Source organism: Neovison vison, chromosome 2 (genome assembly GCF_020171115.1).
Source record: "Neovison vison isolate M4711 chromosome 2, ASM_NN_V1, whole genome shotgun sequence".
Lineage (NCBI taxonomy): Eukaryota > Metazoa > Chordata > Mammalia > Carnivora > Mustelidae > Neogale > Neogale vison.
In genome coordinates, this window is record NC_058092.1 from 153394529 (window position 1) to 153408271 (window position 13743).

At 46.6% G+C, this 13743-nt stretch overlaps 1 protein-coding gene across 2 annotated transcripts in view; it reads right to left on the reverse strand.

Annotated features, from left to right (window-relative positions):
* Positions 1-247: 247 nt before the first annotated feature.
* MAP3K21 (mitogen-activated protein kinase kinase kinase 21) overlaps positions 248-13743 on the reverse strand; it is a 55945-nt gene continuing 42449 nt past the window's right edge. Inside the window, exons 7-10 of one of the 2 annotated variants that reach the window (XM_044239351.1) lie at positions 7598-7748; positions 7136-7233; positions 2956-3741; positions 248-1449 (exon numbers count right to left, since the gene is read on the reverse strand). In XM_044239351.1, the coding sequence (XP_044095286.1) occupies positions 1052-1449; positions 2956-3741; positions 7136-7233; positions 7598-7748 (1433 nt within the window). In that variant the 3' untranslated portion in view covers positions 248-1051. Of the gene's footprint in view, positions 1453-2955; positions 3742-7135; positions 7234-7597; positions 7749-13743 lie in introns of both variants that reach the window. The other variant, XM_044239349.1, reaches the window with a different exon arrangement.

Genomic DNA, 13743 nt, shown 5'->3' on the forward strand with positions numbered 1-13743 from the left:
TAAGTGGCTCCTGACAAAACAAGAACCGATTGTATAGGAAGAACCTACCGATTAGCCTTGCTCAGGGGGACATGATGTGGTCTTAGCCAAATGCCCATGACTGACTGACTGATCTTTCAAAGATCCGTTTTGGGGGACGCCTGGGTGGCTCAGTCGGTTAAGCATCTGCCTTCGGCTCAGGTCATGATCCCAGGGTCCAGGGATGGAGCCCCACATCGGGCTTCTTGGTCACCCCACTTCTCCCTCTCCCTCTGCCTGCTGCTCCCCCTGCTTGTGCTCTTTCTCTCTGACAAATAAATAAAATTTAAAAAAATCCATTTTGGGGTTCTGATAGATAACATGTTTAGAAGTTACATTCAGTAAAATGTTTACAAGTTACATTCAGTAAAATTTCCTCAGAGAGAAACAAGCATCATCCTTGTGATGCCTCTATGTATCCATGCGTCGTCGTAAGCCCACGGCTCAGTTCAGGGGGTGTCACTGGGGCTCACCATCTATTCTAGTCTTCAATTTTTTCAAAATATATACCTTTACTGACTGATATCACATTATTCTTGGCTTTTTGTTGCACAAATAACAAAAGAAACAAACCAAAAAAAAGAAAAAAAAAAACAAGGAAGGAAGGAGGGAAGGAAGGAAGAAAGAGAAGGAAGGAAAGGCAAACAGGGAGAAAACAAAAGGAGGGACAAACATGGCGCACCTCATTCCGATTTGGGTTTTGGGGGATGCTGGTGAGAACCAGCAGAACCTTACAACTATGCTTCAGGTAACTGAACCCAGCATAGCTTTACATTGCTGCACGTTTCTTGTTTCACACTCATTTACACTTGTTTTGCACATTCCAAGTTACTACCTAAGATTCCATTAGCCGAAAAACGACACACTGCTAACCGCAATCACATACATTTTTTCGGAAAGGTTGACATCCATTACTACTTCAGTAACATGGCCACAGCTTTCAAAAACACAGCAGTATTTAACAGTTCAAATCGTTTTCATTTGTTCACCTTAAAAACAAAACGAAACACAGAAATGCTCGAACATAAGGCACTTAAGACAGAAACTCCTCCTCGAGCTGCCGCACGGCCGGCCGGCTGGCTCTGCTCATCATCCTGCCCAAAGGCACCGGGCTGTCCCTGCCCTGGCCTTGGGTGTCGGCGTCCAGGAGGGAAGGCACGTGGGGTGTAGTCCTGTCCTCGGCCCCCCCGGGGGGACAAGCGGTGGGGGGAGTCGGACCCGGCCCAAAGGAGAGCACCCGTGCCTGCCTGGCGGGCTGTGACTCCGAGCGGCTCCTGAAGGTCGGCAGGCGAGGTGGGGGCACCAGGGCGCCCGCTCTTTGTTTTTCCGGTGGGGCCTCCCTTGGCGGGGAACATCGGGGCGTTCCCAGAGTCCACTTCGGGGGCAGGTACGAGGCTCCGGGGTCTGAGCTGAGAGTTGCAGCTGCAGCAGCTGCTGGAGAAAGCAAAGACGGTGCACGGTTAGATCGCGACTTCCAAGCCAGCCAACATGCAGACCCATAACTAGGAGGACCGATCAATGATGCGGTCACCTTCAAGGGAGCTTCAACAGAACACTCTCAGCACACACCTTTCCAAACTATTGGGACACTGTGTGTGTTTGTGTGTATGGAGAAGTAACTGCGATATTGGAAGGGGTGTTTCTGCCCGGGGAAAATTACAACCATGAATGTGGCTCATCACCTCCACAGCACTTCAGGCCGATGATCACTAGGGCTGTCTTAGAAACCGGAAGTTTCACGATGGATTACACTAAAGGTTTTAAAGGTGTTTTTTTGTTTTGTTTTGTTTTTAAGATTTTTATTTATTTAGTTGACAGACAGAGATCACAAGTAGGCAGAGAGGCAGGCAGAGAGAGAGGGGGAAGCAGGCTCCCTGCTGAGCAGAGAGCCCGACGCGGGGCTCCATCCCAGGACCCTGAGATCATGACCTGAGCCGAAGGCAGAGACTTAACCCACTGAGCCACCCAGGCGCCCCCCCCCTTTTTTTAAAATGATGGGCAACATGATGAAACTTCACTTTCAAGTTATGATCTGAAAAAAATGGATGACAGCAAGAAAGCAGTTAGATTTTAGATTTTAGATGTCACCCCTTCTCTTTCTTGTCCCAAAGTCCGGACTCCTCACCACTCTAGCACATAATCACTGGCTTATAATTAAGAGAAAAAAAATGGTTTCTCATGGGATTGCTGTCCTAGGATTTCTCCTTGCAGTCATCAATTACTAATAGCTACTGCCTTACAAAAGAGGAATACATTTATCTAAAGACGATGGACAATAAACTGAAAAAAAAAATCACTTCTGGGCAGGGTTTTGGAAAGGCAGAGGAAAAGAGCTAGAATGGAAACAGTTTCAGTTTCAATCACACTGGACAACTAGCTATGCTGCACACCTCTGTACAATCTAAAAAGCATTTTTGTACACATGACCTTGCTTAATACTCATAACATATATTTGTAATTAATATACAAAAGAAATAATAGTTAGGCCCCACATAGTGTGTTTGGCTCTTCCCCCGGCTAAAATTCAGCCTGATGGTAAGCTGAGCAGTGACACTGGGGGTAGCAGAGGACGGCTTATCACAGGGGAGGCTGGGCCGCCAGTTAGAACTCCAGCTCTCCACCAATCGGTGGTTCAGATGTGGGCAAATGACCTGTCCTCTCTCCTGTGAGTGGCTTGGGGCAGTTATTCCCCACCTGCCCGTTCTGTTTTAGTTTGCTAGCATATACTGACGCTGCTGAGATCAATTATGCCTTTCTCAGAATTCAAATAATAAAGTCAAATTAAAAAGCAGGGTAAAATTCAAGGAGCTGTATTAACTGTGCAAACAAGCTTGTTCAACGTGACCACTTGGAAAGACACAAGCAGGTATCCATGCAACTTTACGTTCTAATCTCTGGGGTGGGGATTTGTACTTTGACCCAACTAATGCAACCTACTTGGGGTCTGACAAGCATTTCCCTCGGAGAGGGTTCGTCTGTGATGTGATGCTCGTTCTTTCGAAGAAGCAGAATAAGGCACATTCCTGCACGTCCGCTCTAGGAAAGGAGGAGATGGGTATTTCCATCGACTGCGATCAGTCTCAAGTCTTGGCGTGGAGGTCGGCTCATGACTACGTCCTCCGATGGCCACACAAAAACCTGGAGCGGGCATCTCAGGGTCCGAAGCGACGCGTGGGCTGCCCTCGGACAGATCTGCGCTGTCCGTCTGCAGCAAGCACTTGGTGGAAAGAGAGGGCCCGGAGAGAAGGCTTATGGCGCTTGGCAGAGGGAGTAAGGGTGGGCTGCTGGCCCTCTCGCCCATAGACGGTGGTCTTGTGGAAGGACTGGCCCCGCCTCGGGACTTGGGAGCCCACTGGAAGATCCCCTCACGTTTCTTCCTTTCTTCTTTGGGCAACAGTCCTCCGGCAGCCTGTGCTTGATGAAGCTCTCTGATATCCAGCCCCAGAGCGACCGACGCCAGCAGCACGGTGCAGCCGTACAGGGCAGACTCCGTCTTCTTCCTCTGGGGGGACCTGCTCCGACTACTTGTAGGGGTCACCTGAGGAGGGCTTGCAGCAGAGCTCGAAGAGGGGCCCTCCTCCCAGCTTCCCGGCTCTACTGGATCCTCTCTCTGGCCATCTTTCCAAAGAGGTAGATCAACATAGGCTTGGCTAGGAGATTTTATTTGCTTTGGTTTTCTGTGTTCTGATCCATCGGGGGAAACTTTTGGCTCTTCAGAAGCACCTAAACAAAGATAAATTGTACCTCTTAAGTACAATTTGAAGGAAAAATAATTCAAACTGTACTATAAAATAAGGCTAAAATCTAATAAACATTCTAAGTCAAAGCACATGGAGTCCTTTTCAGTTCAGCAAGCCGTTCATGCAGGAGAACCTGAAGGAAAGGGAGCCTGGGGCAGAGAACTCATGGTCCCCTGCAGAGGATGCAGCGAGCACATCCTCCGCTGTTCCCTGTCCTTTAGGAAATGGTTCCTCACCAGCACGGGCAATACAGTCATTATCAGAAAAAGTCAGCAAGTGACAGAAACGCACACACCCACATGCAGGCTCTCTAACGTGTCAGACAACACATGCCCTTTGCCTCCTCTCAGTGTATCGGGCCCGGTTATCTGTAGCTCACCTGCATGTACAAGAACCAACAGGCCCCAGATCAGTGGTTCTGAGAGTGCCTCCTGGCCCAGAGCTCTGACATCCCCTGGAAACTTGCAGAAATGTGAATTCCTGACCCACTCCAGACTATGGAGTCAGAAATTCTACCGCTGAAGCCCAGGGGTCTGTGTTTTCGCAAGCCTTTACTCAAGTTTGGGAGCCGCTGTACTAGAGGACGATTCTCCAAAGAGGCCCCAAAGGGTAACATATTAGAGCAGCTAAAGAACAAGCAGTCACTGTTATCACAGAGGTGCTCAGCAGTGAGTGAACAAAAACAATAAATGGCTTAATCCAGGTTCCAAGCAATCACAATAGAGCCTCCCATGACTTCCCCAGTATTATGTTTTATAATACCTGAGTGTGATCTAGAACCCCGATAAGCCAAGACACCAGCTTTGCCCCCAACGAGCTGGAGGTGCTTTTCCCAGCATTCCTGTCCTTTGGGGTGCCCTCTCCTTCCTCCGCCTGGCCTCCTTCCACGCTCTCACACTGACCCCAAGCTCCCTTTTCCCCCAGAAAGCCCTCTGTCAAAGTACCCCCTGATGCCAACCAAGCCGAAGGTGGCCCAGCCCCCCACATGCGATCTCAGCTTCCTCTGAAGCTCCCCCATCCTTGCATCTTTGGGTTTTTGTACTTTGAGATCACAGTCCAGATGTGCATGCCAGCAGATGGTAGGCTTCTGACCACCTGTTTGCGTATTTAAATTTGGAAGGATCTCCCCTGAATAGTACTCTCATCATGTAGGCACGAAATGCTTTTGGGTGAAATGAATATGCATCACATATGTGCTCAGCACCTGTAATGGGTAACTAATTATCAACCCATCATTTAAAAAACAAGAGTGGGGGGAATGCTATCGACAAGTGAAATTCATTGACTTAAAAGTACATTGAGGGGTGCCTGGGTGACTCAGTGGGTTAGGCCGCTGCCTTCGGCTCGGGTCATGATCTCAGGGTCCTGGGATTGAGTCCCGCATCGGGCTCTCTTCTCAGCAGGGGGCCTGCTTCCCTCTCTCTCTCTGTCTGCCTCTCCATCTACTTGTGATTTCTCTCTGTCAAATAGATACATAAAATCTTAAAAAAAAAAAAAAGTACATTGAGCCTTTCCTAATGTGTGTTCATGGGTACCTTTACTGGTCAGTAAAGCAGACTCTTCCCCCTGAAGTGGGCGTGAACTTATGGTGGTCCATTGTAACCTTCCCTTTTGATTACTGATGACCAGCATCTGTAGCCCTCAAACCAAGGTAAATATCTACATAACATTAAAATGTGTCCTTTGAGGATTCATGTAGGCATCTGACAGGTGGTGCGTGTCTGCTGTGTTCCAGGCACTGCGAGGTGTAAACAAAACTGATAAAACCCTTGATATTCCAGTTTGGGAGTGAAACAGAACACACACATTAAGGGCGTCCATGTAGGCAAGTAAGAATTTCCAGTAAGAGCTATGAGTAAGTTAAGACTGGATCATGAGACACAGGGATGGGGTGTGATGCCGCTTCAGTGAATGGTCAGAAAAAGCTCTCAGGAGACCCGGGGCTGAGGCACAGCTGCTTAGGAGGACAGGACCACACAGACGGGCGGTGGGAGGGGCCACGCAGGAGGGACACACGAGTGTCTCCTTCTCATTAACTCATCAAGTGAACTTCCAGAGTTCACTTAATGGAGCTTGAGCAGAGCCAAATATATCCTAGTATTTCCTCCAACTGTCCTGTGGAGAACCTACTAATGTGTGAGAACATTCTAGAACAAATAAACAAATAAAAGAATTGAGGGGGAAAAGAGGGAGGACTTCTCTGATTAATCTCCGTTTAGTTACAAATAATGAAAAATATACTCTAGGTTGGACAGTTTTACTACAATTAGCTGTTCTTCCTTAGTCTTCACACCATATTTGACAATAAATTGCAACATGTAACAAGAGGGCAACCTCTCACCTTCCGAGGCAAGAGTCAGAATGTCATCGTAAACGTGACAATAGGAAGCACTGAGCACCCGTCCTGCGTGTGCCCACATGTACCTGTGCACGTCCTCGTGACAATGCGAAAGAGAAGTGAACACGGGTAGTGACTGACGGGATGCTTGTTGAATTAAGCACAGCCCTGATGATGGGCTCCCCCTGGAGAAGTGGACACCATGTTCTGCGAAAACATCTTTCATCTGGCCACTGTGTCCAAGTGTGGTCTTAAATTGTCAAGTTTAAAGACCAATTTTCCTTTCTCTGGTGATGACAATCCTTGAGGTTTTTCTTTTCTTTTTCTTTTTTTCAAAGATTTTATTTATTTATTTGGAAGAGATCACAAGTAGGCAGAGAGGCAGGCAGAGAGGTGGTGGGGGAAGCAGGCACCCCACTAAGCAGAGAGCCCGATGCGAGGCTCGATCCCAGGACCCTGAGATCATGACCTGAGCTGAAGGTAGAGGCTTAACCCACTGAGCCACTCAGGTGCCCCTCCCTGAGGTTTTTCAACACCATCTCTCTTCAGTCTTTTAATATCTGAATACTGAATAGGATACTAAGTATTGAAAATAATTATGATTCCTCTAAATGAAAGAGTTTCCAAGGTAACCCTCTCTAAGTGGTGGTTTTCCACAGAGAACCTGCTTGACAAGATTTTGTCCTGTTAAGCAGTGGCAATACAGCCGAAGCCCACCCCTAAAATCTCAGGAGAATTTCAGGATGTCTACATTTTCAGAGTTGCTACCTCCTATACTACATTAATTCTATAGAATTAATTATGAGACTAATTTTTCTGGTAGAGAATAGGAATTACAAGTTTCCAAGGAGTAATGCGGAGCCTAATTACTTTCCATCAGGACAGGACAGCAAGTATGTTTTGAGCCTAAGTAAAGGTACATGCAGGAGAACTTGCTAACCTTCCCTGTGCTACTTGAAGGACCACATGAAACTTTCAAAGCAAAGCCTCAGATGCTACGTCTAATTCGAACAGATTCTATTTGCTGAAGCAGATTTACCTGGCTGGTCCACAAATAATGAAGCCAACGGCGTGGTTTTCGGATTCTTTATTAAGAGAGCTGACCAAGGGCTGTTGCCGTCTGAGAGAGGTCTTATTCTAAAAGAGAAAGACATTTATTTCGATAGAACCACGTGGCACACAAATTGGGTTTTGACAGATACATGCCAACGACATTTCTGAGTTGGGGAGGGACCACATTTGCACTGTTCTGAAGGGCTGACAAAGTACAAACAGAACGTGGAAATGAGGCAGGAAACAGATCAAAATGTTTTAACTGCCTCACTATGTGGTAACATAATTTAGTAGGACAAACTCGTCCTAGAAATGAAATTAACATTCGGGCATCTCTGCACGATCCCAGTCGCAGTCTAGAAGTGAAGTCTGGCCAATGCGGAATTCTAGAAGGCACCGCTACCTGTCACGGTCTTCGCTGAAGGGCCGCTGGGTGTCACACGCTTACCTTTCTTTGCTGTCACTTCTTTCTTTCATTTGAATTGAGTTGGGTCCCCAGGTACAACCTTTTTTCCTGAAGTTCTTTTTCACATCCTCAAATTCTTCTTGTCGACTGACTGTGTTCCTTCCCCAGGTTTTATTGCTTTCGTCTGAAGTCACTAGGGGGAGAGCATCACGCATTACCTGATTATCAAACAACCGGAGGTCAGACCAATCCAATCAGTAGTACAGCTCCCTCACTGGAGGAACGCTGACAGCGAAGTAACGGAAAGGTGCAGAAGGGACTTCTCCCGCCCTACCGACGGCAAGCGTCTTCCTCTCATCATTAAAGTAGCCAAAAAGTTAAATGAGTTAAAAGAAAAGACAAACTGAGCCTAAGGAACAAAAGCCAGTTTCTAGGTTGCGGTTTAATCCAAGTTTTTGTTAGTTGTCATGAGTTCTCCGCAACCATTGCTATAGTCGCGTTTTCAAACCTCCAGCTGTTGAACGGTTGCCCTGCCCACCTCCCCCTTGCTTTTTCTCCCAGCCTCACAGGGAGGTCCGCATCCACATTCAGTGTCCGTGTTTTGCTGACACATCCCACGCTATCCTTCTAGCCTTGAAGTGAGCTTACCCTTGGCACCTGCAAGGGATTCAGGCATCCCTAGGGACAGTGTCTCCTGTTCCTATAGACTTTGACAGCCAGTCCCAGGAGTAGACGGCCCAAAGCCCAGTTCAAAACATCATGACATCTACAGAGGGGAGCACTCCATGGCCACAGGGAATGAGGCTCAGAGATGGAGAATGTCAAGAGTCTACGTTACAGATTGCACAGACCCATTTTATGAAATGTATGTGTTTATGCACATGTGTGTATAAACACAGGCATCGAACTCTTATTCAAGTGTTGACCTTTCAGGGAGACGTCTGCTTACAGAAAGACGGATATTTCACTTCTTTATAATTTTTTTTTTTTTTTTTAGAATTGCCTGCATTATGGGTGATGCTTGATTTGTGTGTTTCAGAATTTCCACATTTTAAAATAGAGGTATCCCTGTGCAGGGAGGTGTCTGTGTGTCTGCATGTGTATGTGTGTGTGTGCGACAATCCTAAGTCGTCTGCACTTATTAAGGGCGTCAGCGCAGAGTCAGAGGGGACTGGCGGGTGGTCTGCCAGTGTGTGGGGGCCCCGGGCTGGAGCAGACTGGCTGGCTCTGCTGGGCTGTGGCACCGCCAAACCGGACCCGCTCCCACCTGCCTGCGGCCCCTGGGACAGCGACGATCCTAGAGCTTTCTGTTTGGCCCTTTACTAAACATTTACTGTCCGAGGAGGCTGGGAAGGGCATGGAGAAGCGTCCACGCTCTTGGTGACTCTTTCAATGCACGTCTTTCAAGCGTCACGGCTTCAGAGCTACTGAGCTGGGTCAACCTGCGTAGCCTCTCTGCCTTGTTGTGGGATCACGGAAGTCGCTACTTCATGAGGTCGTTTTGAGAATTACACGGATGAACCGACGGAAACCGCTCAGAATGGAGCGGGGCAGGGCACGCGCTCTGGGTGGCAAGATCTCTGCCCGCACGGAGCTTCTGGGTTGCTCCTTCTGCCTCCACCAAAGGATCACAGACTAGTCATGCCCGCGCTGAGCTAGCAAAACCTTCTTGGTTTTTGTCTGTTATGCGAATTGGTAAGTAGGACTGGGTCGGAGGAGGGAGGGTTGCTGACATCTTCAGGTTGTATCAATCCTCTGCTTGGAAAAATACAAGCTCTACCTCTACTCTAGATCATGACACTCGGTTACTGAGAAGCACGCCACGGCCGTACACAGGGAAAGGATCCTGGAAGAGCACGACGCTACCTGGGGGGCTCCTCCGCCCTCGGATTCTATCTGACAACAGGGGAAAGCTGTGTTTTACTCTTGCTCTAAGACACACCCTGAAACCAGAATTCTCAGAAGAGGAGTAAAATTTTTTTTCTTATTCCCAAAGAGAAGGACGCCCTGCATATGGTGTCACGTAGTAATACCAACCGTTAGAGAAAGCCAGAGGACACAGAGTAAGAAAAACTACGAAGAAATATTTTCTGCCAGTATCAGATGTTTTTGGCAGACCGTGCTTCTTTCCATGATGGTGACATAGTCATATCTTTACCTAAAGTCAAGCTTATATTGTATTTTTATTTTGGTATTTACTCTGGGAGTCTTTAAACAATTTGGGGGTAATCGCTTTTGTTCAACCTCACTGAAACGTTTCTCACATCTCTCAGTACATATAATCATTGCCTCCTTCAGTTTCAGAGGTTTGGGAGGTGTTTTTCTTTTCTTTTTTTTTTTCTTTTCTTTTTACAATGCTTTCATAATAAATTTTTCTAAGTTTACGCACATTGCCCCGTCTTCGATCTAGAGGAAACGTGCAGACTCAGCTACCACGGGCAGGAAGCCCGTTCCTCCGAATGAGATGCATCTACTGATCCACCTGAGAGGCAAAATCCTCAGGATGAACGTTCGCTCATGTGACAAAGGCAGGCCGCGGCGAGAGCTGCAGGCTTGGGAAGAGCGATGATAAAAATGATGATCAAAACAATTTCCGGCGCACGTGGGGCTCTCACCACGTGTATACACCTGACCCTTGTCAACTACTGTGTCCCCGGTTCACAGAAATAGAATCTGAAGCAGGACGAGCTTAAGAAAGTCTGAAATAGTAGCGTAGTAGGGCCAGAGCTGGGATTTGTCCCAGGCAGCGCGGCTCCAGTCTACGCCCTCAACGGTCATGCTCTCCTGAAGCCTAGAAGCAGGATATCCATGCCAGCTAGGGACCAGAGGGTACAGACACGAAGACAAGAGGGTCTGCTGGGAACACCTGGGGTCAGAAACAAGAGGATGATGGTTCGGGACAAAGAATGGGAACAAACAGTTGTGCGCACAGAGCTGGTCCTGTTTGGAAGATCTGCCTCCAGACACTTTCATCTGTCACTTTCGAGAACCAATGCTGAGCGCCCTGTGGTTTGGGGAAAGTGGGGATGTTCCCTGAGCAGGCTTCGCAGCAGCCCTGCCAGGTGAGAACCTACGTGACATCCCTGAAGTATTCAGTTTAACTAGTACAAGTCCTGGGCCTCGCCGGGCTTACCCAGGTATGACTGCCCCACTTCCGTGAGGCTGTAGCCACGACGCAGTGGCGTGAAGACAGACGGGGACTCTCTGTTGTGGTGGGACTGGGCAACGGCACAGCCACTCCAGGAGGCAGTTTGGTGTGTCTGCTAGAACCAAACACGCTCACTGCACGAACCAGCGATCACACTCCTGGGTATTCACCCACAGGAGTTGAACAACTACATCCACGCAAAACCCATCCATGACTTTCCAGCACCTTTATTTGTAACTGTCAGAGTTAAAAGCTGAAAATGGCGAAAATGGTTTTCTGCAGGTGAGTGGGTGACAATGAGCGAACTCTGCCCACACAGTGGCACGGCACTCCCTGAACAGTGCCGGACAGTAAAGAGCTACGGGCCATGAAAAGGCGTGGAAGACAAGTCCATGCACGCTGCTGAGTGAGAGAAACCAGTCTGGAATGCCTTCCTGCCGAAGGACTCCGACAGTGTGATGTTCTGAAAAAGGCAAAACTGCGGCGAGAGGAAGGATCAGAGGCTCCCAGGCACGGAGGGCGGAGGGGTGAATGGGCAGAGAACAGAGGATTTTTAGGGCCGTGAAAACACTCCCTGTGATAGCAGAGTGGTGCACATGTCATCGTGCGTTTGTCCAAGCCCAGGAGCACAGCACCGAGAGGGAACTCCAGTGCACACGACGGATTGTGGGTGACAAGGACGTTCCCTGATTGTGACAAAGCATGCACTGCAGTCACAGAGGGGGCCTGTGTGCGGGAGGGGGCACCGGGGAGATCTCTGCACCTTCCTCTCAGTTTTGCCGTGAACCTAAAATTGCTCTGAAAAAGTCAAGTTTGGGAAAAAAAAAAAAAAGGAATATGAAAACTTGGAAGAGAAGAGAGAAACAGCGGCGTGAAAACAGAGGGATCATGACTTCCTGTTCCCTTGTCCGTTCTACAGAGCTGTGAGGTAAGACTGGCCATCCCTTTTGTCCTTTCATTAAGCTCCTACTCTGTCTAAGGAAAGGCCGAGTATGGCTGTTAGAAATGCTTCCTCAGAAAGACATGTTACTTATGATAAAAGGGCGGTCCCTTAAACTGATTCAGGTTATGAAACATTTATTCAGATCATGTCTCTTTAACTATGAGGAGACTAGTATACTGGGATCCTGGGAGCTTCAAAAAAATATCTCTGCCGGTGCCAATGTTTTCATTACAAAACAAACAAACAAACAAACAAAGCAAAAACCAACCAACAAAAAAAGAAATTGATTGTAGGCCTGATCAGGGAAAATACTGTTTTGGATTTTTTTTTTCTCCAAATAAGTTTAGTGAGTAGCAAAGCATTAAGTTTGGTGAAGAAAGGAGAAGCAAGTAAGTTACCTAATACCGTAAGATGGGCTGATCACCATATTACTTACACATACATATAAAACACACTCTTGTTTTGCTTTGCCTACTTTTTGGACTCACTTTTGATAAAAGTCAATAGTTTTATTTAATTCCACTAAACTTTGATTTAAGGTCTAACTGAAAACTCTCACATTGCAAAGGTGCCAGGCAAATTAGCTACATGCCTTTTTCCCCCCAACCAGTCTGAACATTCTCTCTAAAATCAAAATATTACATAGTATTTTAAAGTATTATGTTGCCCAGCATAGACCAAATGAAACATAGATCTCAAAGAACAGTTTTTTTTCCAAACAAGGAAAGAAATGAAAGTAATCTTGAATTCCTGATTTCATTTTTTAAAATATCTATAAATATGCTACTGATATAATTAGGTTATGCTAATTTTGCATACAAGTGTTTATCAAAGTGTCTCAAGATATGGTACTCCCCATTCTACTCTTGGCCTGGGCAGATCACCAATTGCATAGAATCTAAAAACCATTATTGTGAAAATAAGTTTGCACAGCAAAGGAATCTATGAATAAAATGAAAAGGCAGTCTACAGAATGGAAGAAAATATTTGCAAATCACATATCTGATAAGGGGTTAATATCCAAAATATATAAAGAACTCATACACCTCACTAACAAAAAGCAAATAATCCAACTAAAAATGGGCAGAAGAGCTGAATTTTCCTGAAGAAGACATCCAGATGGTCAATAGATACGGAAAAAAATGCTCAAATCACTCATCATCACAAAAATGCAAGTCAAAACCACAGTGAGGTATCACCTCACACCAGTTAGACTGGCTAGTATCAAAAAGACAAGAAATAGTAAGTGTTAGTGAGGGTGTAGAGAAAAGGGACCCTTGTGCACTGTTGGTGGAAATGTCAACTCCTGCAGCCACTGTGGAAAATGACATGCGGGTACCTCAAAAAATTAAAAAAGAACTACCAAATTGTGACCAAGATTGTTACATAGGGTATACTGACTTTGTTCCTCCTCGCAAGAACATCAAACAACTATTTGAGAATAAGATACCACTGAGAGGATCCTAGAACACAGGGGTGAGGCTACAGCACACCCCTTACACCCTAGAGACCAGGACAGACCACATCATAAGGCTAAGGGAAGCAGCTACACATGGAGTGCACTGCTTCCCCTCCCTGGCCCAGTGCAGCACCACAAAGACAGGTCTCCCCTGACCCTCCAGTTCTTTCAGTGGACAAAGAGAAACCAGGGGGGTGGGTACACCCCCATCATCGTGGGTCACTTTTGCAGGGAGCCGTACTCTGATCCTGCACCAGGGGATTATAGGGGATCACTCCCAAACTCATTCTATAAAGCAATCATTACCCTGTTACCAAAACCAGAAAAGGACATTACTAGAAAAGAAAACTATGAGCCAATATCCCTAATGAGCATAGATGTAAAAATTCTGAATAAAACACTAGCAAACAAAATTCAGCAGCACATTAAAAGGATCATTCACTATGATCAAGTGGGATTTATCCCTGGTATGCAAGGATGGTTGAACATATGCAAATCAATCAATGTGATACATCACATTAATAGAATGAGAGAAAAGAATCATATGATCATCTCAATAGACACACACACACACACACACACACACTTGACAGAATTCAATATCCATTCATGTTAAAAAACCCTTGAAAAATTAGGCA